This window comes from Stylophora pistillata, chromosome 2, assembly GCF_964205215.1.
Source record: "Stylophora pistillata chromosome 2, jaStyPist1.2, whole genome shotgun sequence".
Taxonomy (NCBI): domain Eukaryota; kingdom Metazoa; phylum Cnidaria; class Anthozoa; order Scleractinia; family Pocilloporidae; genus Stylophora; species Stylophora pistillata.
In genome coordinates, this window is record NC_142520.1 from 10564152 (window position 1) to 10591659 (window position 27508).

The window sequence follows — 27508 nt, forward strand, 5'->3', positions numbered from 1 at the left end:
CTAAAAAATAGTAGAACTCAATTCACCCCTTTACGATATCATTGCAAGAAATGACTTTTTTGCGATTCACTACCCAAGTCCATGACATTGACGTGAAAATGACATAAACTTGACATTTCTTATATCGTGTCACTGGCTACCATAATTTGTTACTGAGAAAAGAAGAGAACTCTTCAAAGAAATTTGAAAATTGTTTCTTAACTGCTTAACTTCCGAAGACTAGCAGAGGGTCTGGATGGGGTTAACTGACCACTGACAAATGGCCAAATTTTTAACTGACAACTGACAAATCGCTGAAAAACTAACTGACAACTGACATTTGTGGTGGGCTTTTACTGACAACTGACAAAAGCCCGGATCGCCCTTGGTATCCTAAAAACTGGATGTAAGATAAGGACAGTTGATTTATTCTGTTCAAAGAAAGTACATTTTCCATTACATATCAGTAGGAGTACGCCAGAGTGTCCTATTTCATTAATAATTACCGCATGTGCCATCCACATGAAGGTCATGTGTCACATATCAGTTATATGGTCTTTGATACCCAACTCGATCGTCAACTTACGCGATGGCCGTGAATGCTGGTATTTTAAGAGCTGTTGTAAGCTTTTACTGAATTGAGTCGGAAACGACATTGGAGCGTCACAGAAGCCGCATTCCTATCAAAGATGTTAAAACCGCACTGGCGCTGATAAAGCACCCTACTTCGTTTCTTGGTCTAAAGGACTTGTCTAGTAAATATGGCCTCGGAGATTTTGATGTAAATCTTTATCACATGGCTCCGAAATCAGGCGGCAAAAGCGATATAATTTTGCGCTAACTACGGACGAGCAATGGAATTTGGAGCTTCCTACCATGCTGGCTGGAACTGGAAGCGAATTAAACAGTATGTATTGGAGTGGTTTGGTATTGGTAGATTTATATCAGTTAATAGCCTACTCTTTATCATAAAACGCCCATTAGATGTCGACTTATAAGCGCCGTCAGAATTTTCTCATTCTTGAATTCATGTAAATTATGCTTTATGTAGATTATAATGACATAGCTAAAGTGACTGTGAAAAATTTAATAATATAAATAATAAAAATAATGATATTTATATAGCGCCTATCCAATGATAGATCTAGGCGCTTAACAAATTGAGAGGAAATTCAAAATTAAAGTTAATTAAAGTAAATAAACTTAAAACTGAAGTAAAAGTATGTAAAGTCTATTCAGTCCTAATGGCTAAAGAAAAATCTTATGTGTCTCATAAAACTCAAGTCTCACTTAAACTTCTCGAAGAAGGAATGCACCGCCTGCACAACAGCACAGCTTCAATTGACAACGATTATCTCCAAGATATTGCATTGAGGACATTACCCACAACAGTTATGGAGAATCTACAAGCATTTTCACATTTTAAGCATAAGACCTTCACCTCATTACAGTATTCCCAAGACTTTGGATTAATTACCAAGGAGTCGTTGAAGAGAGTAACGAAATGAGCAGCCAAGTATTCATGAAAGATCCTACTATCTTGACCCTCAGACCAGCCCGGAGTTTGCAAATGTAAACTTTATGCGACCTCTACCTTCAGTAGAGATCGACCCCGAGATTGAAAGTGCTATGAAAGAATTTGTGGAGAAATATCGTCCTTTGAGGCAAAGGACAGTTCGGGAGGAAGCTACCAAGGGCAGGGCAAGGGCTTTATCACCGGCCGTTTACACGGAGCAACAAGATTCCACCAAAGTGGACTTGTTGGCGGGAATAGGTAACGATTTCAACTCGGGAGATCAGTCAGTACGGTTCAGCAGCGACAAAGGAGCTGTTCAAGCTACTTCGAAAGGTGGGAATGTAACAGATATCACATTTGTTGACGACTGTATCGTCGAAGTGTCAGCTGCCGACGGTGCGAACACATGCAGACGAATATGACATGGGCTCAGAAAACGACCGTTTCTGACCAAGAGGATGAAGATATTACCCCAATTACGGTTTCTAGATCTGGGCGGCCAGTTCGCCCCCATTTTCGCCTGGGTTTCTTAGTTACGCTTTCTCTAATAACCTAGTTGAAAAATACACAAAAGAACGTTCCTTTCCAATCATTTCATCGGAGCGAACCGCAACCGAAGCTTTGTAAAACAAAACATAAATCCAATATATTATGCTAGAGGACTCTTCACAAGTTTTGTTTTCTTTCTGATGATTGCACGGGAAAACGGAAGTTTGTTTTCAGAAGAGTCGTAACAGACTTAAACAATGACTGAAAGTCATTTGAAAGATGTTATTTCATTTCAGTACTAAGAAAAAGCATTCTTTATTGTATCAGTTTTCGACTAAATTTTCGAGTGTACGCTATATATATGTGCTTTTCAGCTAAAATTATAGGGTCGGAAAGTAATAATTAACTTACCAAGTTAATCATTAACAGTCATTTAACTGACAACTGACAAATGGCGGAAAATTTAACTGACAACCGGATAAACGGCCGAAATTTTAACTGACAGCCGGACATTCGTACCCACCCTCCCTCCCCATCCAGACCCTCCTAGCAGTGTGGCGGTCAGGACGTCGCGGTCAATATAATCGATAGCCTTATATTACATTATGAGACAAATGATTAAACGTTCATTTATCAACAAATCCACGATGAAGAACAACATTTCCTCTGACATGGTTTTAGTTTATACAATATTTTTATATGGCAAGGTAGTCCAGAGGAAAATCTCTGACCGTCGGGATGCTGCTATACAGACTGTTTCCACTTAAATGGTCATAAGCTCCGTATTTTTGTTCGCGAAAACCGGCAGACTCAAAATATAAACATACACAGAACATAAAAAAAGTTTGGTAACCTCGCTTGCTTGAGTCGTGCTGGGGAATATTGGCCCAAGGTCGCTTCGCTCGGCCCGTACTGCCACGACCTCGGACCTCGGACCTCGGGCGAACAATAATTGTGGTTCTATAATTCTATGATATTGAAAAAACGACTTCTTAGTACTTTTACAATTTTGTTTTACAAAAACACCGATTTTTTTCTATGTTCTTTAAACCCAATTAGTCCCGAGGCTTCAAAAATTTACACAACTAGTAGAACTTTTTCCTAAGTTCTAGAATCTATGATCAGGTGTTCTAACGACACACTCGAAATCTACAAACGTGTACGCCTTAGCAGGTCAAGTTGTACAGAAGTAGAGCATTCTACTCTTTTGTTGTCCACATCAATTATTCTAGTATATATTTCAGTTTACCCAAAGGACGGCCGATGTTATTTCTGAGGCTTGCTTCACTGCAAGGACCGGAGATCACCATGATGAGCTGAACCGCGATGTACCTCAGCGTGATCGCAGTCGCTCTGACATCGTCAGGATTTGTATGAATTTTAATAGTAATGTCACTTTGGATGCATTTTTAAGTTTAATTTCATCAAACCTGTTTTGTTCTTTTTTGTTTTTAAACACGAAACTACATATACTAGAAGAGTGTTAGTTGTGTTCAAGTTTTATTACCGGATGATTCGTTTACAGTCTAACTGAGCCTGCAATCCTTCAAAACTCTGATTTTCCATTTCGTTTTCTCCTTAAGGATTTTCGTCCTTCCACGAGTTATAAGCATTAGAGTTAACACTTATATTTTCATGGGCTTAGTTTTCCACCGGATAGTGTCTGTGTTACCATGACGTCATAATCTTTATCATATTACAGTATATGAAACGTGATTAGTTAACAGATCAGTCGAGTTAGTGAACACACGTGTTTGGATATCTTCTTGAGAACTAGAGCCGCAAATATTGGTAAGTATATTCATTTTATGATGTTTCGCTTTCCAGTATCCTGTTACGTTTCTAAAGCTAAATACATCGAATCAGTTAGCGTTTTGTGATCTTTTTTCAGTTGACTTTTTTCTATCCAAGGACATTAGAGAATGAAGTAAATGAGTGCGACAACGACCTTTTATCGAATACATATCCGATACAACCACAGTCTGTCTCGCACATGTCAAGTCATTTTCCTTGTCGATGTTGTCATCACAAATGTATGTTTTGATTCTATCAGTCCCCCGCTTTTCTCACAGTTATAACTTAGAGCGGTTGCTTCAAAACATAGGTAATTCCCTCCCCCTTCCCCCAGCCTCACCCCTCCCCCTCTCCCCGCCCTCCCCCCTCCCCGCCCTGCCCCCTCTCCCCACCCTCCCCTCTCTCCCCGCCCTTCCCCCCTCTCCCCGCTCTCCCCCCGCCCTCCCCCCGCCCTCCCTTCCTTTTCCAGCCCTCCCCCTCTCCCTTGCCCTCCCCTCTTTCCCCCGCCCTTCCCTCTCTCCCCGCCCTCCCTCTTTCCCCCGCCCTCCCCTCTTCCCCCCCACCCTCCCCCTCGCCTTACCCTCTTCTCCCCCGCCCTCCTGCATCGAATTAAATCTATCAGTTTGTCAAGGTTTCGTTTCTTTATTCGTCCCTTTGCTATTATTCTTTATTTTTTCGTGTTTTTAAATCGAAAACATCGCTTTATTAGCCCGCACATATGAGGAAATTTGAAATATTCTCATTACAATATCATGAAATTCACAAACAATACACTGGAGAACCTTTCTTTATTAATAGCTTTGCACTAAGTTTCCAGTATTTACTACGATGTAGCAACAGCTTTGAATGAAAGTTTACTTGGTAATATGACGTAATAACCTCGTATTTGTGTATTTAACAACATATTCTTTAATAATGAACGTAAGTGATGTCCCACCACAGATCGACATCGCTGCCATTTCATGAAACCCTTTGACACTTTCAAGATCTTTATGAGAAAATGTTTTTTTCCTAATGTTATTAGCTCACTGTAAGAGCCCGTGGTCTCTTCGTTAGTTAGTGTCTAAAAGAAATCAGAACTCAACGGAAAGGCCATAGGTCAACCAGACACCTTTTAGGCTGATGGCAACGATATCTTTCTGTGTATCACAAGCGGTACCTCTACGAAATACATAGCGTGGTTTTTTTTAGATTCAGAACAGACTGTCAAAGCATATGATATAGATTATTATTACAGAAACAAAGGGAATAGTAGTCCGTTCTTCAAATGATTAAGAAATACCTATAACTCATACATTAAACAGGACCATTTAATACAAAACAAGCAGTACCTTTTAACAACTGTCGTAAAATGAAATACCTGTAAATACTTCCTAATAATTCTGGTTTATACTTTACAATTTCACACGTAAATTTACAAAGTTGCAGTGGCGATTCATTTGATTTTGCTGTTGTTATACCAATTTGTTGTTATACCAGTCTAATTCCAGACTGTTAAAAAAAGGCATCTTTACTGCTTGACCTCAAATCTTCGCTGATCTCATTGAACATCGGTGAAAGAAGGTCAGTGAAGACTCTTATCGAAGGATTGATATGAACGAACAGGCAATACTCAAACCGAAGCTTCCAGAACATATAATCATCTGGAATTGTCTCCAAAATTTTAAGTTGCACAGTGTGATGATCGGTCTGTGCGACAGTGGGATCTTTCTACATGGTTAGGGTGAAAAGGTATAACAAGTGAGACTCGATTTCTGAAAAAAAATCTCCGTATTTGACTTTTGAACTATAGATAAGACCCTTTTTTTTCAAGGTTTAGAGCGCTATTCGAGTGAGTAACGTAGAAGAAAAACCAAAGAGATCACAATGGTCAACCAGAAATAAGAGAAACTATACCTTTAACACTTAATGAAAAAGTAAAAACAGCCGAGCTGCCTAAAGCGCGGGAAAACGCTGTTGACCAAGTCGTGATTGGTTTTAGTTTTGCAGTTTTGCATCTGATTGGTTGAGAGAGTGACACGAGTTTTCTGGACAGATCACAGAGCGAAGTAAAGCAAAGCTAATGCAATCCCGAAATACTTTCGACATTTAACTGACAATTTCTCTAAACATCATGGGGGCATACAGTCCCATACAGTAAGGAAACAAAACAAAAAAAGAACAACGTTCACCTTTTGATTTTTTATATCAGACCGATCTTGATTTCAATCCACATTAAAAAGTAACAACTGAGATTCAGTTTATGATCAAACGAAAAAAAAATAGCGCCCAATTTTTGATCAGATACAAATAAGAATCTGTTTGGCCGAGTAGGACTGATAGTGACAGTTATATCCCCTGGGAGATACTTAGTAATTGAACACTCTCTATATTATCATCATTGTCAAGTCGTACTTAAATGGAAAAGCCTTATTGGTTGGTTGTTGATCAAACATAAAAACTCTGGTCATAAAATACTTTTGAAAGATAATTTTCTAATTAAGATATGCATTTACTGATACAAAGTACCGATTAGATTGTTGGCTATTTGCACCACTTTCCCTTCGCCCTCGCCTCCCACATCGTCGACCCCAATGAATAAATGACCGAAAGAAATAATGACTGAAAGTAAAGCAAGTGAAAAATAAAATGGGTGACATTTGTGTTTCACAAAGGGTTAAATAATTAAACAGTTACACTTTATTTGGCCTTTTAACTGAGTGCTATCAGTCAGTTAGAATGCCAATCAATAAAAGCTAAATGGTAATGCTATTATCACCACAGTAGATAAACTTTTTTTACTCCAGGAACGTAACAGTCACTTGACCATGACCAGCGTTGTTGTAACAACATTCATTGTCCTGGTTGTTTCCATCGTTGTAAGAGCCTCCCCCACCCCCACATGTATCAAAACCACCATTTCCACTGCTTCCCCCAGAGTACCCTCCTCCTCCTCCTCCTCCTCCTACTTCTCCTCCTCCTCCCCATCCATAAGCTCCACCACCTCCACCAAACCCACCATCGACATCGTAAACCCTGGCTCTTCCACCCACCCCTTCCTGAATAAACCCCTTACCACCTTCTCCACCAAATCCACTTCTTCCACTGGAGTAAAACCCGCCACCACCACCACCTGAAATACAATGAATATATTAAGATTTTTTTAAGTAAACAAAAGCGAAATTTTGTTTTTAATAGGATGTCAATCCCTTCGATTTTTGGAATTTTTTTACTCGTATTTTAAAACGCTCCAATAAAACCGTAACCGGCTCGGCTAAACCTTAATACAATGCTTTTTAATTGAGCCGCTATTCGTGAGCTTTGATATTTGTATTTAGCTTCTGTAAGACCTAAATGTATAAACGGTTTTTTTTTAACCTTTAACCTTTATTATTATTATTTGTTCACATCAGATGGTCATTACTACGCCGGCTTGCAAATAGCAAAGAGCTAATCGCGGCAAGCCAGACAGTTGACATATTTTATAAGATAAATACTCACATACAATTACAGCATGTAGACATTAATCTTCGTGCTTACAAACATCTAGGTATTAGGATAATATATATGTAAAGAGGAAAACTACAGACTAAACATAATTACAGTTTGTAATTAATCTTTCATCTTATTAATTAGAGTATCTATGTCGACATAGGAGTTTTCAGTTTCAGGAATTTCGATTAATTTTCTTTTTTTCTTATCTTACCTGTCCTGTCCAAGATACTGTGAGTTGATTTAACACATTACCTAAAGTTTAATTTAGATGATGATTATTTGACCCGTACGGCCCCGCGCGCGTAATCTCATTAAAAACCATAGTGAAAGCTGACGTGTGTAGGGGCGGACGGGTTAAGGAACTATAAGTTTCTTGTTCTGCCCCAAAAAACAAAGGAAAACTTTTTCTGTAGGATCTTTATCGTGATTGTTCAGCGTGCGCTCGTGCGCCGCGTCCTATTTAGGTTGAACCAAATTTTGGAAGTGGTCCTATGATAAGATGCCTGTTGATTAATTTGATCGGGCTGGACGGGAAAATATTTGACAGTCGGTCGTGAAGCACGGACCGCGCTGCACTCGGTCCGTACGCCATGAACTCGAGCCAAATATTTTCCGTTCTCCGGCCAACACCGCTACCGCGACTCGTCTTTACAGTAAATATGGCCTATACGGCCTTCGATCACGAGCTTCCTGGCCAAATAATGACACGTTACATTCACTGAAATTACATGGCATTCTCAAATCTCGAGGAAGCCGAGGAGGAAAAAGACGTTTTTATATCAACAACACGAAAGCTTATCGGATATAAATGGTCATCACTCAGAGACAACCGAACACTAAGGCTAGGCATGTACCGCGAGACCGCTGCTTGATCCCGAACACAAGACAATCGACCTCATCTGTAACAAGTCAGCAAAGCCCGAAAACTGAGTTTGCTGTCCCAAAATTTTTATTTACGAACGTTTGTAGCCTGACTAAAACAAGGAACCGGGTTAGAGTGGCCGTACACTCGAAGATCATTTAAATAAGAACGATATTGATGACTGCGTCGTGTCCGAAACACACCTTGAGCCAGATAAACCTGGCCCAGTTGTCAGCATACCTAACTACAACATGTTCAGACGGGACAGGAACTGGTCAAGATCGGTTTTGAGGGTAAAAGGAGGAACTGCTGTTTATGTGAGCAGTAACCTAGATGTTGTCGATATTTGCAGATCAAAACTACATAGCTTAATTTTTAGATATGATCTTTTATAAACACGCAGCAAGTTCTATTTTCCATATAAGTATATTTTATCCGAGATGTATTAAAGAGTTATGTGCCTCCGATGCGTATATCGAGTTATGGATACGCGCGGGAAGTTTGGAGAGCAGAAGAGAGGAGTTGCTCGAAGGGCAGCCGGAAGCAACTCTAGCTTCCGGAGTTACATGATCAATGTGTCACGCGGGTAAAAACCCTATTACTGAAATAGCATGTGGAAAAAGCCATTTTGTGCAAATTGACAACAGGGTCAATGGAGAGGAAGAGAATTTTGGATTATTCCATGACAAAGATGATAATTGCTCTACATCTGTTATGGTGCGTAGTTGTTTGTATTACTTACCCTTCGTGCTCTGAATTTGTTCTTACAAATGTCATCTTTAACGCATTTGCCCTTGTTTAGAGCCGGACAAATCATTATATTTAATTCAGATTTACACTACATTTGTCCATATTTACACCCAAAAGCAAATGCACAATTATCCTATTTATCTTTAGGACAACTGTCATATTTGTCTTCAAGTCAAATACTGACAAATATGACAAACATCACATTTGAACCACATTTGGACTGCATTTGTCTGACGTCAAATCTGATTTTTCGCCCAGTGTAATTTGAAGAAACATTACTTAGATCTAACTTCAACTGTGTATGATCCTGCAGTTCCTTAAACTTTCAAAAGTGTCTGCATAAAAATTTCATATAAGCAGACGACTAACTGCATTACTAGCCAAACTCTGTTGTTAATTACCTGTTTCTAATCATATAATTTCTACTACTCGATTGCAATTTTGTTTTGTTTTTTGCTTGTTTAGGAGTCTCGTTATTGGAACATCAGTTCTCTCAGATCTCTCCTGCCAAATTGTTTTTTGCGAAGTCTATAAATAAATTTATAAATTAATAAAATAACATTCCCCCCAACGTCGCGAAGCCTCAGTTGAAGTAAAAAAAACTCAGTTTTGTTTTCAGCCACGTTCACGCATCGCCTTTGGTAAGTAAAGTATCGTCGACTCCAAAACTGATTCCGTCGCCTGAAAGAGCTACATGCTCATTGTTTTTCGAAACGATTATCATTTAAGCACATTTTCTTTTCAAATAGAGCTCTAAACGGTTAAAGGGAAAACAATCTTGAAAGTTTTGAAACTTCGCGGGTAAACTTATAAAGTCAGCCTGAACCATCTCTATCAACTATCCATTTTTCATAAATTATAAGCCAATTAGAGCGCACGTTATCATATGATTATGATATAACATGAAATCAACAGCTGAGATGTAAGGAATCATCACGATATACCCTTACCTGAATATCCATCATCAGCAGTCTGTGCACCATGTCCATTACTCCCCCCTGACCATGATTTGTATCCAGGATTCCCTGTTGTGTTTGTGCTGGCGTCACATCCTTCATGTCTTGATCGAGCTCTATTTACCCCTCCTCCGCCTCCAGTTATTATCAAAGGTGTGTTAGCTCCTCTCACCACAAATGTACCTCCACCACCTCCAGAAGAGTAATAGCGCGTGTTTATTCCTCCTTCTTGACCAACGAGTATCTGAATGACTTCACCCTTGTTTAAGCCGAACGTTCCAATCATTCTTGCTCCTCTTCCTCGGTACTGAATACTGTTAGCAAATCTATCGTACCCTCCTGCAGCTGCTATTGCTTCTATTTTGTAGTCACCAGTGTACGGCACAGTCCACTGTTGAACTCCGCTGGACAGTGTGACTTGCCCGTCATGATCATGTCCTGTGTAGTGACTGCCCAGCGTTGTTGGACCAATTCTTCCACTGGCGTTGAGGTTTGTAAAAACGGCCTTGAAAGCTGAAAGGGAAGAGTTAAGTTATCTACATCGTTATAACCATAATTGTTTTAGCTTTTTACTTTCATTAGAGGTAAATTTACATCTACAAAAAAGACATGGAACAGTTAGAATCTTGTAGATTGATCCTTAAAACTACTCACCATTATTGCAATTATTAAGTTATTTAATATACAACTTTTTTATTTGATCAGTTATTCAATTCTTTGTCTCTCAATGGACGTGTACCCGCTAGTCACGAAAATATTTTTCCCCGAAAGTTCATCAAGCATCGCAACTGATTGTGATTGAAATGTTGTGTCGATCTTCCTTATTAAAAGAGATCGCTTTTGAAATAGGCCTTCAACTAAAACTGTCCTTTTTTTTCCTCATTTCAGTCCAAAGGTTACTAGTATACTTCTTTAAACTTTCCCTTCTTAAGTTTGAATTATAGATAAACCCATCCTCTAAAAAAGCCACTCTCGGATTTCTAAGTTATTTCTTCTTTAAATCTGGAAAGCGAGATTTATCAATGCTACTGGGCTAGTTTAAGCCCTTTCTCCCCTTCCTTTGGGCTTTTCCAGGCGCTATTGCATTAATTTACATTTTCCGCTTTAGTGCTGACGAGTAACTGATGATATCCAGCCATTGTGCGTGAAAAAATTCGAGAGTTGAGCAAACCGTAAAATTTTGATTTAGCGTCTGAGGCTATAGAACCAGGGGATTTAATTCTTGCTTTTCACGTGACGTCATCGAATTTAGAAATTAGGAATTATCGACCCCTACGAGAATTCGGTTTACTAAGTTAATAGAGCAGTTGAATTCTTATCTTTTGAAAAATTTTCCGTTTGATCGGGCTTTTCTTCTTGTGGTAAAGCAAGGTTAAATTTCTAAGCTATTGCTTGACATGATATTAACATACTGGTATGTAGGTTAAAGAAAAGAAGACAAAGAGAAGTGGATAAATAGATAGATAGATAGATAGATAGACAGATAGATATGCTTAATCAACTCTTTTGTAGGCAGAGCTGAATTACAGTGCAGTATGTACACACTCTGACAATGATATAAATAGCAGTGATTATATTTGAGCAATTTCTCATGTGTGAATAGTTTATATATGGGTTATTAACCAAGCGTGAGGTCAAAATGGCTGGATATTGGCCGAGTTCTTTCTTTTGCATTTTTATAGACCGAGACGAAGTCGAAATGCATAAAATTTTGAAAAAGGACCAAGGCTAATATCCAGACATCTTGACCGGACAAGCTTGGTTAATAAAGGATTTATTATATTACAAAAGATTTCGCTTTATTACGAGTTAAGAATGACCTTTTTCCTTCGAGAGCTGGGAAAGAAAGCCAACTGTGTTTGTTGCACAACAAACTCACGAGAGCTGCTTCTATTTTCTTTGTTTTGACTATCTTCTGCCGCTTTTTGCCTTTCCGTCGCCGAAATTTTCCAAGAGTTACGAACGTAGTTCTTATTCTATTTTTTTTCATGCGCGGGATCAATGTGGGCAATCCTGAGTGGGCAAGATGGGCCCATCTTGCTTGCTCGAATAGCCAATTAGAACGCAGGATTTGCTCCATCTTGCCCACGGGCGCTGCGTGCGGTGTGATGAATAATCCTTAATGAGTCATATTTCAACGGCATGCACCACAATTTCATGTCATCTTTCAGTGAGATGAGAAAACTGCTTCTTTTTTTGTACGATAGTAAAATCATCAGTGACGAAGAATTTTTGACCTTATACGAAAGTTACAGTTCCAAGAATCCAGAATTCCCTTACAGCTCCTACCCTAAGTTTGATTTCGACCAGATGGATGAATCAGTGATTAGCGGAGTTCAGACTGCGAAAACAGGACATAACGTTATTGGCAAATGTCCTTCAATTACCAGACACTATACGCTGTCCACAAAGAACAACGTGTGACCGAACTGAAGGGCTTAGTATGCTTCTGAAGCGCTTCTCGTATCCATGTCGCTATTCAGACATGATTCATCGCTTCGCAAGACCAGTTCCTGAAATAAGTATGATTACCAATACAATGATGGAACATATCTTTTTGAGCCATGGTCATCCTATTGTACAATGGAATTTTGATATATTGATTCCGCCAATGCTACAGGAGTATGCAGATGTTATTCATGCAAAGGGTGCACCTCTCAGCAACTGCTTTGGGTTTATTGATGGAACAGTCAGACCAATTTCTCGCCCATGCCAACACCAAACAATAGTGTACAATGGCCATAAACGGGTACATTCCCTCAAGTTTCAGTCCGTCTCACTACCAAATGGACTCATTGGAAATATGTATGGGCCTCTCGGTAAGTGATGTTCACTGGGATGCCATGAATATAAGCTGCCGCATAAGGTTTCTTTAATTTATTAACTTTATTTATCCGTTTTGGTATGCAGAGGGGAGAAAATATGATGCAAGCATGTTGGTAGATTCCAATCTTCTCCAGGAATGGGAAAGGAATACCTTTTCCCCAACTGGCCAACCCATGAGTGTTTATGGTGATCCCGCCTATCCGCTGCGACTACACCTACAAGCACCATTTCGTCATGGTGTCCTAACACCGATGATGTAACAATACAATTTTGACATGAGTTCTGTTGGAGTAGCTGTGGAGTGGCTCTTTGGTGACATCAACAACGACTTCAAGTTTTTGGATTTTAAGAAAAACCTGAAAACTAGAATGAATTGAGCGGGAAAAATGTATCTTGTATGTGCACTTCTTAATAATGCTGTTACCTGCATATATGGAAACAAAGCCTCAGACTTTTTGGTCTAGACCCTCTTTCATTGCAGTATTATCTTAGATAAATTCTCTCTTATAAATCGAGCAGAAACGAAGGTCATTTTAATTAAACATAAATTCATTAAGTACTTGAATTCTTCTTGGTGGTCAACAATGTAGACGTGATCAAACTTGTAACAATAACAATGAATGAAGTTGTTTTTTTTTTTTTTTTCCCAATTCAAAAAACGCAAGTAAATAATAAGACATCAATTTAAACGAATACCTGTCTTTTTGCCGAAACAAATAAATACTGAATCTACATGTTCATACTTAGGGAAAATGTCATTCTTTCTTCTAAAAAAGATTTTGAATAACCAACAGAATGGCTTGATTTGTTTGTTTTTGTTGCTGTGAGACAGTCACCATCACCTGCTGATTCTGCTCTTGCTCTACTCCTCTTAGATCCAGCTCTTGTTGTCGTAATTCTCGCTCAGTCTTGACTTTCTCTTGCATGAAATCTATTAGTGGTTCAGTGCGAGCACTTCTCCTTTGGCGCCTCGGTTTTTCCTCGCATTCATTGCCATTCTCTGTTGACTTGCGCTTTTTCGTTTCGCTGTATCGCTCTAAAGCTCTGTGCCTTATGTCCTCTGCCTTGCTTTTATCTTCTTTCTGCTTTCTTGACTGAGCATCGCCAACTTCGTTTAAACTTTCTTCTTTCCCGACTAGTTCTTTAAGCAAAACATCTATTTCAGACAGGTCGTCCATGGATATTCCACTTGCAGTTTCTTCTTGATGCATTATAGCCTTATACTTCTTCTGGAGAAGAACCCATCGGTCTCTTACTGCCCTCTTATCTTTGAAATGAAAACAGAAAGTCTTCACTTGATTTAACTTTTCTGTGATCGATACCCACCTTGCTCCCCTGGCAACACTTTCTTGTTTGAATGAAAACAAATCACTCTCCAAGATTTCTCGAGGCAAAATAACATTATGATCTTGAGTCCACTCCATAGCTCCAACAGCAAAAAACAACAATTCATCTATTTGACTGAGGGTCGAGGAAAAATGTAAACTTATTAAGATAAACATAAAAATATTTTCCGTTGAAATGTCTTCAAAAGACTCAATAGTTAAGCTTACTTTAGCTTTCCATCGGAGGCCGGCGCCGACATCTTTTTGCTCAAAGCTACGAGAAGTGAAAATGTCTGTTTGTTTATCTATGTTTGAGTATACAATTTGAACAACATGAAAGAAAATAATTCTAAAAAGGTAACAAGAGCAAATATGAAATGTTAAAACAAGTTTGAAACAAGCTAGTGAGAGAAAAATTACTCACGTTCTGAATACAACGCCAAGATGAAGGTTCTTACGTTCGCGCGAAACGAAGGCGACTTGACAAGCAACTCCAGAATGCCCAACGGAACAAAAAGTCACTTCCGGTCGCCGTCGCCGTCGCAAAATAGCCTCCTGCTTAAGTTCTCTATTTAAATTTGTAAACCACGCCTAGCTTCATCTTGTTATCTGTGTCTCCTTGGAATTCTTTCATATTTATATTCGTTCTCATTTCACTCATTCAAGTTAAGTCAAGTCAATTTTTATTTAAACTTACACAGAAATAACAATCATTATTGACTTGATAGTGACGCTAAGCGAACGTGGAAACGTCGTAGCATTTGTCTTGAACCTTTAACCAAGATGGTTTTTAATTTTTTTTAAACTTGCCAACCTCATCGCAACTCTTTATAGTTAAAAAGTTTTCAGGGCTTTGAAGAAATGTTTCTAGATCTACTTTAGGACAATTTGTTAACTGCTGCTCAAAAGCTGTCTTTATATTTTTCTTTTTTCTCTTACTTGTTTGGTTAATGATTAATTTCACTCGTCTAGCTCTATGCAGATGCCAATGACTTTTTCATCGCAGCCTGTGCATCTCTTGGACAATCATTTTAAAACTTACCTTTCTTGCTATCGTTTCTCTATTCTTAATCCTCTCCTTTTTCTCGTTTGTATGTGTAGTTTCAACGGTTTATCAAATGAAGCCTTGGCCAAGAAACTCTTAATTGAAGTACGGGCAGTTTACAGTAAGAAGAAGTGGAGGAAGTCAACCATCAAAGGTAAGCCTCTATCATAATTTTTTAAACAAGAGCAGTGGAACTTCCTCCAATAAGATACCAGCTGGCCATATCGAATTTATGTTGCTATTTTTCTATAAGAGCCGTTTTGAAGGTACTATGTGCAGGCAATCGAGCCTCTCAGACAATTGGGTCAAAATAGATTGCGAGCAGTCTCTTTACTCTAAAACCCGGGGCAACGAAGGTGAAAATATCGAAAATGTGCGTTACGCATCTGTCGGGCGCCAGCTTAACTCTGCCAGTACTTTTACTTATTTTCCTATTTGTCCTCACTGGCGTTCTTTGGAGCAAAAGAGAGACTGCTTGTAAGCTTAAGTCAAATTAGCGTCATAACCCTACCTGTAGCGAATCTAAGTATGCTGACTAACAAGTAAAATTCATCCATTCAAATCTTGATTCGCCCTAGACTATACGTACGGTATGTCTCGGCGAGATTGCTGGTGTAATGTAGCTATATAAATAAAATGTTTTCAAAAAATAGATTGAAGGGTTGAAACGGTTGAATCTATATTTGAACACAAGTCAAATTTTAAAGCGAGTCAAAAACTGCCAAAGCTGTTAAGTGCTATCGCTGAATAAATAATGTTGGGCGGCAACCAATTTTTCTCGGAGTAATTTCTACCAATTCGTGTCGACAGCATGCTTCGTCAACTAACATAATCTATTTGTTTTAAATTAGGTGCGGTTCATCAGCATTGGAGATCTATAAGAGATGATAAATAAGGAAAGCAAACAACAGCTTTAAGAAGCACCGACGGCGAGTCAAGCGAAGCAATCGTTTAAAGAAGGTAAATATTTTACATCAATTATATAAGGCCAGATTGTTAACGTTTACTACTTTGTCTCTTATGTTTTGGGACAAGTCACTTAAATCCAGTACAACAAGAGAAAGTATGATTAATACAGTTATTATTTTTTCTTGGTAACAACTCTGCGCGTGTATTAAATCAGTTGCTTAATAGCAGCCTCCGCTGCTGTTTAACTGCTACAATGTCAACATGGTTTTCTTTCAAAGCTTGAGCTAAGTGGCGGATTTTTGTGTCTTTCGTCTATTTCAATCTTAGCAAGCTCATAGTCGAGCTTTTCGTGTCACTGAAATGGCAGTTATGGCAACTTTGGCAATTATTTGACTTCTCAATAGTGCTCTGACAAGGCTCTCACTTGTCTCGATCTTTTATTCCCTTTAGAAACTTTCTCGACGACTGTATACTCTGGACAACTCGACAGTGCTGTCTGATGGAGACAAGAAAAGGGCACGAGAAATTCTGTCTTCCCCAGACGCATTACATTATATGTCGTCGGAAGAAAGCTGCGAAGAAGAGGCAGTAGAGCCAAGGGGTGGCCCAACACCACGAAAAGTCAGAAGACTTTCATGGGAGAGGAGAAAACTGAGGAACATTAAAGTGATACTGGATGAGGCGTATTTTGCCACACTAAATGAGAAGCAACGTGTCAACCGGACTGAGGATGAATCATCACGCCCGATCACGCCCTCACCCAACTAACGGCCCGCGTTGGGCTGTCCGCAGCGACTAAGTCGATACATCTTTTTCAGCATATTTGACATTTTCTATATACTAGCTGCAGATTTTTTTGATGTTCATTTGTTAAGAAAGGAATTGTAGGCACATTTTGCTCAAATAACGAGGACGACATTCGAAGACGATGTACTTTTTAAATGACAAAAATCAATTGTGTGTCACCGATCCATCGACTAAAGTATATGTGTGATTTTACATGATATTTTTGAAGCACAGATTTCGCAAATAAACGGTATAGTCTGGTAGGGGTTATAGAAAAACGCACGATCACAACATATTAACCTGTTCTGTAATAATGAAAAAGGAAGAGAAAAAAACACTACTGCGCATGCTGAAACAAAAAAAAAGTGTTTCTGAAACAGAACATTGTACATCCTCCCCTCTAAGTCTGAATACATCAGCAGAAACAAGAGGAAAATATGTTTGCGAAACGTAACCTTGTACTTCCGTGAATGTTTCGGTCTGACGGAAATATAAAAAAATCATGTTTCCGGAACGTTACCATGTGTTTCCGCACATGTAAACACGAAGTTACATATGCAGAAACATTTGCTTCCTTTAACTGAAACCTAACGGTAACATGTAAAAAAGTGATTCGGTTCCGTTGTTACCGCAGCAACGGAAACACGAGTAAACGTCACCAAACCGCCAGCGGATACACGTGTTACCTGTCATGTTTCCGCAACGGTTTCACAGATCTCTTTCACGTTTCCGATTACGGATTCTTGATATTTCGTCCTGTCAAGGGCCTTGAAAAACCTGATGCAGGCAAGATCCCTGCGCTGACTTAGGGTTGGGAGGGAAGATAAAACAAAGGATTCCTCATAACCATTATCTGGAAAGATAATCTTCAATGCCCTCCTCTAAACGGCTTCGATAAGATATGTACATAGGTGATGCATGTTCACTAAGAGATCTGATTAATGAACAATGTATTTACACTAGGTCAGTATGATAGGGCTCTGACTTCTTAGAAAATCTCAAGGCATGCAGCCTTTTTCTAGCTCTTCAAATAATATACTCAACATGCTGATTCCACTTAAGGTCATTAGACATATATGCCCCTTGGAACTTATAACTTGAGACTCTTTCTATGTCATTACCTAGTATCTCCATGGCATCTGGAACCATAGGATGGTATTCAAGAAAGTTGACAATCATCTCTTTGCACCTCTTGGGATTTAAGCGCATACCTCAGCTAGTAGCATAACCACAATGTCCTGAACAACAAACGAAAGATACCTTGGGCTACATCTGGATATTCACTCAAACACAGTTGGGTCATCCACATACTTAGTGCACAGATGCCAATTATCAGCAAGCTTGTTAACCAAGACAGCAAAAAGGATGGAGGCTAGCTTTGTCCCTTGGGGGAGACCCAGTTATGAGGATAGACGGGGGCAGATAAAGCCCCACCAATTCTAACAATCTGAGATCTGCTGGTAAGGAAATCATTGATCCATTTGACCAATTATGATATTGCTCACACCCAGTTGTTTAAACGCAAGTTGTAACTTACTATGATCAACTAGACCAAATCCTTTACTAAAGTCTGCAAAAAAAATTTTTCGAATACAACTCCCAGGACAATCAAGAAACATCAGTGTTAAATGCACGAAACAGAAGAATGCATGAATTGTTGATTTTCCACCAATAGAAAACTGTTTACAGTCAAGCCTATTCCTTACCTGCTTAAGAGCTGCCGTCCGTATAAAAATATCGCCCAGATGTGTGCAATATGAAAAAATAAAAAATTTCCAAACTTTTCCAGAATATAGATCTAGATGAACTAAAATACTTTGAGTTCAATTGCATTTTTGTTTTTCGCGAACGGTGGCAAAATCGGTCTTGCGGCTCTCACGTCAGTTTCAATGCCCTCTTTCTACGTTGCGTGACGAGAGTAAACAACGATCTGCTCATAGGCTACGACGATCCTTACTACTGTTCTTCTTCATCAGGGACAGTTTTAATTATTCAGTTACAGCTAATTGCCCCGAAAAGTATTTTGAATGTAATTTTGCAAAGAGAGGAAACCAAAAACTCTATTTCATCTCTAACATCCACTGAACAAAGATATTTTTCGGTCTCCCTCCTTCAAACAAGTGAAAATAGATTGAATGAAGAGACAACTATCGTGTTTCAAGGCGTAACAACGTAGGCTCCTTATTTGGTTGTTGCCTATCGGCCTATCTTGAAACATTACTGAAAGCGCCCACGTAAAATAATGTTTATCATTTAATTGACATAAACAACCAATCCGGAAGTAAACAAGCTGAAGTCAAATTAATCAACAGACACATCATCAAAAAGGACGTGGGTCTTCTAAGGCAAAAGAGGACGCGAGACGTGCGTGACGTGATGCTAAGAATGATTGTAGTATGAAATATAACTGTGCTTAAAAGCATTGTAAACTTGACTAAACTCCAGACACAAATAGTGTAACAGAACCAAAACTAAACCAACACAATTTGTCTTCCACCACTCGTAAATATAAAATCGTTTGATAACAGGTGGTAACACTCGAAGCACGAAACGCGTGATAAAATGAACACTGCGATGGATGCAAAGCGTGATAAGTGACACATTTGTAGCCGACTGATCCCTCTACCTTACCATACACAGCTTTCTTATGAAAATTGTCGATGTTCTTGATACGCTCGTCAAGTTAAGGCAAATATAAACAACCTTGCTTGGAACTAGTGGACACATTTCATGGTTACCTGTGCATTTTTTGCCATCGCCATTAAACCCAACCTTGCAGCTGCAGTTGAAAGAACCTTCGGTATTGTTGCACTCGGCATTAACGTCACAGTTGTGGGCATTGGTGGTACACTCGTCTAGATCTGCAGGAACAAATTCGTTCCGTTTATAATGGAATTTAAAAAAAAAATTGATATAAGCTTTTACAGGTATGTTCTGATTGGATGACCTGTGATACTCAGCAGGGCTGAAAGCTCACTGAAAGTGCACCAAGTACAATGATATTTTGGGTCATTTATTTTCTATCGAAGGAAGGGGGAGTTGGGAGGATCGCATAGTTTTCAAAGGGAATGGCTATAAAGTGTGATACATATATACATATGATGCACGATCCTCGCTGTAGATAGCGCTATTTAAGCAATAGCGAAAATCAGACCTGAAAAAAACCAGGCCTGTACGGGATTCGAACCACTGACCTCTGCGATACTAGTGCACCGCTCTACCAATTGAGCTAACAAGCCAACTGGGAGCTCCCTGATTTTTTTCAAGTCTGATTTTCGCTATTGCTTAAATAGCGCTGTCTACTGCGAGGATCGTGCATCATATGTATCTAATACCGCAGTACAAAATATATGAGCTTCATATATTTCATTGTATCTATCTCACATATATCATAATTGACGTATTTTTGTGTAGTATCGCTGAGTATTTTTACGAGTTGTGCCGTATTTTGACAAGCCCGTAAGGCGAGTCAAGTTATAAACGACATGTAAAACTGTCATTCTTGGTGGGTGTCAAGTATTACTAAAAGCGCCCGCGTCAAATGATCTTTATCATTTAATTTACACTGAAACGGCCAATCCGCAGGTAAACAATCTTGATACGCTCGTCCAGTTAAGGCAAATATAAACAACCTTGCTTGGAACTAGTGGACACATTTCATAGTTACCTGTGCATTTTTTGCCATCGCCATTAAACCCAACCTTGCAGCTGCAGTTGAAAGAACCTTCGGTATTATTGCACTCGGCATTAACGTCACAGTTGTGGGTATTGGCGGTACACTCGTCTAGATCTGCAGGAACAAATTCGTTCCGTTTATAATGGAATTTAAAAAAAAAAATTGATATAAGCTTTTACAGGTATGTTCTGATTGGATGACCTGTGATACTCAGCAGGGCTGAAAGCTCACTGAAAGTGCACCAAGTAAAATGATGTTTTGGGTCATTTCTTTTCTATCGAAAGGAAGGGGGAGTTGGGAGGATCGCATAGTTTTCAAAGGGAATGGCTATAAAGTGTGATACATATATACATATGATGCACGATCCTCGCAGTAGATAGCGCTATTTAAGCAATAGCGAAAATCAGACCTGAAAAAAAAACAGGCCTGTACGGGATTCGAACCACTGACCTCTGCGATACTAATGCAGCGCTCTACCAATTAAGCTAACAAGCCAACTGGGAGCTCCCTGATTTTTTTCAAGTCTGATTTTCGCTATTACTTAAATAGCGCTGTCTACTGCAAGGATCGTGCATCATATGTATCTAATACCGCAGTACAAAATATATGAGCTTCATATATTTCATTGTATCTCACATATATCATAATTGACGTATTTTTGTGTAGTATCGCTGAGTATTTTTACGAGTTGTGTCGTATTTTGACAAGCCCGTAAGGCGAGTCAAATTATAAACGACAGGTAAAACTGTCATTCTTGGTGGGTGTCAAGTATTACTAAAAGCGCCCGCATCAAATGATCTTTATCATTTAATTTGCACTGAAACGGCCAATCCGCAGGTAAACAATCTTAAATCAAATTAATTAACAGGCACATCATCAAGAAAGAACACACGTCTTCTAAGAGAAAAAAAAAGCGCGCGAGACGTGCGTGCTGTATTGCTAGCAATGATTACAGAATGAAAATGTAACTGTGCTTAAAAAAATTATAAACTTGACTTAACTCCAAACAAAAATAATGCAATGCAATTAAAACTAAAATTAAGAACACAATTTGTCGTTCACGACTCGTGAATCGTTTGATGACAGGTTGTGTTACGATATTTTCTCAACCGCCAGAAAGATAAAACCCACACTAAATCAGCTAGTTTATTACAGGACTCAGGCATTCAGAGGGCCAATAACTTAAATCAACCAATCAAAATGCTCTATTACCGGTCCAATATTCTCTAAGTATTGGACCGGGCACTGTCTCGAATGGTCCCAAATGATACCACACGTGTGTCCCTTTGAACTTCAGTCATATAATAAATCTCTCATTAATCAAGCTTGCTCGGGATTGTACTGGAAGATGATCGGCCCTCGGTCTTTTTTTGTACGGACCTCGCTGCGTTCTGTCCGTACTGTCAAGAACTCGGGCCGATATTCTCCCAGTACGGCCCTCGCGCTTGGTTAATAAGATATATTTATTGACTGACGTAGTATGGAGCGATACCAATAACTAATACAATAACTATCCTCTTAACTTAGCTACGGAGCGAAATTAATACCTGTACAATAACTATCCTTTTAACCTACAGCCCTCTATAAATACTATAACTTCAAACTCAGTGTACTACTGCACAACTCACGGTTCTCTTTAAAGATCCTTGTCGCTTATCAAAATGCACAACACTTTTCCAAGGCAGCCTTCCACACGGCTGACGACTCCAGTAAATTATTTCAACAACTCTATCCGGCTCTTGCTCCTCTGTGCTCCTCGTAGTAACACTAACTCACTGAAAAAGGTCTCTAACTTTAACCTATCGCGACTCCTTATATATGTTTTTGTATGTATAGTACCAGGTATGTAAATTGTGTAATTGTTCACTGAAAAGTCCCCAAACGGTGGCATTCCAAATGAATGGAAGTAATTGTAGACATTATCTTTAACAAAAGTTGTTATAATTACCCAATGTGATCCTGCCATGTATGATGGGTAAAGATTGTAAATAAATAGTTTTTTTTTTTTTTTTTATGGTTGTGTGGAACCTTTCCATCCTTGCTTAAAACATTATTTATTGGAATTTGTTTAGATATTCACACCATTTAATCAGGTCAAAGTTTGTTAAAGGGATTGTTTTGGGAAATTGTGGTCTTACAAAATTGCTCCGATTAATGGAATTGAATTGGGCTGTTGAAACGGGCTGTTTTTTCCTGGAAGTAATCTTTTGCCTTTTTTTTTTTTTTTTGAGGTTTCTTTTTTTCTTTTTTTTTTTTTTTTGATTTTTTTAAACCTCTGCCAACTAACTCATTTGACCAATTTCCGATAAATGGGGGTAGATATGCGTAAGTACCCAACCTTGGAGCTCCTTTGCCACCTTTTGATCCCAACCGTGGTGCATGTCGTCCAGAAATTAAATTCTTAATTAAACCAATAGCCATTGGAATACCAATTGAGGCAAGAATAGTCCCAAGGTCTCCTCTTTGTTGAGTCTGTTTTGGTTTGATATGAACACCTTGTCCACTTTGTAAAGCGCGTAAAATATATGTATTCTGTTTTTCAGTTAATACATTTTTTTTATTACACGACTCGGGAAGTCAGAGGGCCAATAACTAAAGTCAACCAATCAAAATACTCTATTGCCGGTCCAATATTCTCTAAGTATTGGACCAGGCACTGTCCCGAATGGTCCCGAATGATACCGCACTTGATTCTCTTTGAACTTCAGTCGTATAATAAATCTCTTATTAACCAAGCCTGCTCTGGACCGTACTGGAAGAATATCAGCCCTCGGTCTTTTTTGTACGGACCTCGCTGCGCTCGGTCCGTACTGTCAAGACCTCAGGCCGATATTCTTCCAGTACAGCCCTCGCGTTTGGTTAATAAGATATATGTATTGAAAGAGTTGATTTATTTTATTCTCTTGTATTAGAAAACCACCTGACTGAACACCTTTTCCAGAAATTGCTTTAACTAACTGAGATGCTCCTTCACTTGACAAACCAGATAAAGCAGAAAGTCCCAATGTCTTTCCAACAGTTGGTAAAAGAGTTCTTCTCAATCTAATAATTGATGTTAAATGGCTGCCTCCAATTTGGTTTCTGATGCTTGATTGAGCCAATTTTATCTCAATACCTTTTTTTAATTGACAATGTTTGTTAACCGTTTGGCCACTGTCTCTAGTTACAAGAGTTTATCATTACTTGTCAATGCGTTCGAGGCTAATCTCAATGTTATTGACTGTTTGTTTTTATAAGCTCTACCGAGATTCATTTCTTTTTTTTTTTTTTTTTTGTGATGGTTTAACGTTGATTTCAAATAACTGTGTCATATCTCGTATATAATATACGTTATACAGTTATTCAATCATATAACATATTCAATTAACAAGAAAAGAGATAAATCAATCAATCAAAAATTTAAATAATTTACACTATCAGCAATTCATTTTCAACTTGTTTTATTATTAATTCCTTATCGTATAGTACAACAGCATTCACTTTGAAAACACCATCAGCAGCTGCTTGAGCATTGAGTTTATATCTAAAAGTAAGCTGTTTGGAATCTCTTATAACCTTTTCAGTTTGATAACGGAGATCGAAATAAATAACTCCGAAAAGAGAATTGAAATTACTGAGATTAAGTTCCGTGCCTGAATTGTAATCATTCTTACGCATTACATAACTCATCAAATCATTCAATATTCTCACTTTGGAGTCGCTATCGTATTCCACTTCGGGATAAAATACGCCATTACCATATTCTAAACGACAAGTTGCGAGATAACTACCACCACCACGGTCAGCGTTGATATTGAATGTATAATATTCATACGGATTCGCCTCATCATTACCGTCTTTATTACGCTGAAGAAATACAAAGACATGCTTTATATTATCGATGATTGTACTGATCTGAGAAAATCCCGATGATATAGTGTCACTGAGATGATTTTTTCAAACATCTCTTGCATATAAGTCCACTGATCCACTTTCATAAAGTTTGATAGAAATTGTTCGTGAAGACTATCTTTTTGTTGGAGTCTGGCAACCCATAAAAATAATCAATCGATAACAAAGCGAGCATTATCGACAGCGCTCAATTTGCAGATGGAATTTGCGTCATCTAATAGCTGGATTTGAAATTGTAATTTCATTGTTGGTAACGTGCGATCTTCAAGCTCTTCGAAAAATGAATAACGGTTGAGAGGAATGATTATATTTACATAATTGTTTCCACTTGTTAACAGGTGTCGTGCTTCAAATCTAGCGTTTTGACTGGCATTAACTATTCTGTGCTCTGTCTCCAGGTGCCATAGATTATTTATAACGGCCCTTCTTGAGTAATCAGTCTGCTCCAAAGGCAGTACGATCAGCTTTCTTTTGAACCTGGAACTGGACCTCGAAGTAAGCATTATACCAATCGAAAAGACTACTTCGGTCGTTGATGGTGAATTTGTAACTAGTCTTAGATTGTTCTTGATCATTAGCTGGGCTACGAATAACATCATCAAGCTGGATTCTTACTAATTCATTTTATTATAAATACTGATCTGTTCTGAATGACATTATATTATTATGTTAGATTATTTTACCGTCTGATACCATTACCACTTATCAACCGATTGAGAATCATGTCTGTTGAGTCTTCTTGTCATTTTTTATTTCATCGTGGCAGGACTTTTTCATAGAGTGTTTTTATTTTGCATTTGTGTAATGTTCTCATTATAAAATCACCTAATCGTTGAGAAACAGCTTTTCCAAGACGTTTTCCAGCATGTGAAACACCTGCATCAAGAGCATTTTTAGCAAATGGTTTTGCAATTGATTTGACTCACCATAGAGTCTCTGTGGTTCAGTGGTCTGACGTTCGACTCCTCAAGAGGACTCGAAATTGTTTCTTTGTCCCACACTCGTGACGAGACAAAAAAAGTCTTTTTCTATTTCTTTACTGGGCTGAAAACTTACCACCTTTTTTATTCCAATCGATTCTTGTTTTTCTTGCTGCCATGTTACCCATGAGACTATATCTTATTGACCAGAGCATGATCTGCAGGATTATACCTTTGCATTCATGTCCATCCCATCTGAATCTAAGACTATTACAGGAGTAGTTGTAAGATCCCTCGGTATTTGTACAATTGGCAACCTCGCTACAGTTGTGGGAATTTAGAGCACAGTCGTCGAGGTCTTAGATAAAATCAATGGATTGTACCCATCATCATTGTTGTCTCTAGGAAGGAGGGAAGGGGAACGCGGAGCTGTGCAATGAAAAACCAGATCTACGGCTTGTTAATCCAGTCGTCTTAGTGGAAACGTTTGTGTCTTAGATGTGATTTTCGGAGTACGTTATAATTAGGATTATAAAGCGTGTGTTTCCGCAATGTTCATTACCTATGCAGTTATGTATATCCCCGGCGAATCCACGTTTACAAATGCACTTGAATGATCCCTTGGTGTTTTGGCAAACGACGTTTTCATTGCTGCAGTTGTGGGTATCTGTAGCACACTCGTCGATGTCTAAAAGAAAGTCAATAGACCTTTGGTCAAAATACTGAATTACAGAGGTCGCTGGAAGTGGGGGGGGGATGGGGGGAGGGAGAGGAGGTATGACGTGCAATACTATTTGTCGCCAGTGGTGTGTGAAGAAACAAGTTATAACAAAAAATGCAAGGCTTTGGAGAGGAACATTCTTCGCTTTACTTTTCCTGGCACGGAATGCTTGTAATAGGCTGGGGTGACACTACAGCTTAAAACCACATAATGGGGCTGGCTTGAGATCCTTTCTAAAGAAAAAGCAAGAAAATTGAAATTACGCGTCATAAGTAGAGCCGATTTTGAATTATAAACCATCCGAGGGAATAGGTCCCCGTGTTGCAATGAAATACAAAATTAATTTTTATTATTTTAAGTCTTGCCTTTTTCACAATCGTGGCCAGTGAATCCAGACGCACATAAGCATCGATATCGTTTTCTTGTGAATCCCGACTGGCAGGTGCCGTGGTTTTCGCATGGAGATTGAGGACAGAAATTCTTTTAAAGAAAAAGAAAAAAAAAAAAAGAAATGGGATGTCACAAGTAATTATTCAATACCTTAACAACATTCTCTGATATCTCCCCGAGAACTTGAGTACAAAAAGAAAAAAAAAATCGGGAAGGGGTGCCTGTAGATAGGATTTAAAGAGTATAATGACGTTCCTAAGAACATCTTGGAACCCCAGTCATAGTGTTGTGGGGAATTTACCACTCGCTTGGCGAATTAACGAAAGGTACTGAGTCTGTAATTTTCTTCTTTATTCTCCTAAACTGCTGCTTCTACTACAGCTAATTTTCTTTCTCTTGTTCCACTGCTTATTTTCTACTACTTATTTCTACTACTTTCAGCAAGGAGTGCTCCAGTATTAAATACAAAAATCACAGACATGTTTGGGTTAGCTAACCGTGGGAATTTCCAAAACAGGATGTTCAGTGTGGGTAAGACTCAAGGTCAGTTTTACCAACTCAAACATGACCACCTAGCAAACTAGTTATCTTCAACCACAACAAGGGATTAAAATGCCTAGCACGGTAAGTGCTGAGCCAAGTTCAAGCACACACTAAAAATAAATGATCAAAACTATACATTCATCAAAATAGCACGTAGGGGCGAAAAGGCAAGACTTAATAAAACAAAAGGTAAACCTAAAAATACTTGAAATATCAATCCTTAAAAACGCTCTACAACAATAGCTCAATTGTATCTTTCTATCTGTTCTTAGCATCTCCCGGGCCATGAAATTGATCTAATTATTGCGACTGTTTTTAAGCTTCGAACCAATGGAATAAAACTGCCTTTTGCAGAAATGCCTTAAAATGACCATTCCAGTTATCTTTTCCTCCGAGAATTTTCTTATTAGAAGCGTGGTTGTGCTTTCTTTAATAGAACAGCGCTTAATTGTTTACTCAAGGCAGGTGAGCATGGCTCTAAAATGAATACGACAAAGTTTTCGCTCATGTTAACGGTGTTGGGTGTCCGTCCTCAAGGCGCTCAAAGGATTTTTGTTTTTGGTAATTTCTTATGTACAAAAACTCCGTAACGACGCTAGCAGGTGGTTAAAATTATGTAAAAATAACAAATAATGGATGAAAGGATCCCTCAGCTC

At 38.7% G+C, this 27508-nt stretch overlaps 1 protein-coding gene and 3 pseudogenes across 1 annotated transcript; 2 read left to right on the forward strand and 2 right to left on the reverse strand.

Moving 5' to 3' along the window:
* Positions 1–8936: 8936 nt before the first annotated feature.
* Positions 8937–18361, reverse strand: LOC148737078 (uncharacterized). Its single transcript, XM_088747718.1, has 3 exons — positions 18309–18361; positions 9815–10333; positions 8937–9043 (listed from the first exon to the last, which is right to left on the reverse strand). The coding sequence occupies exons 1-3, from the start codon at positions 18328–18330 to the stop codon at positions 8937–8939; spliced, it is 648 nt and encodes a 215-aa protein (XP_088603844.1). The 5' UTR covers positions 18331–18361.
* On the forward strand, positions 11978–13142 carry LOC148737079 (uncharacterized; annotated as a pseudogene).
* LOC148737080 (uncharacterized) lies at positions 13402–14148 on the reverse strand (annotated as a pseudogene).
* Positions 15065–16724, forward strand: LOC148737081 (uncharacterized; annotated as a pseudogene).
* Positions 18362–27508: the final 9147 nt, after the last annotated feature.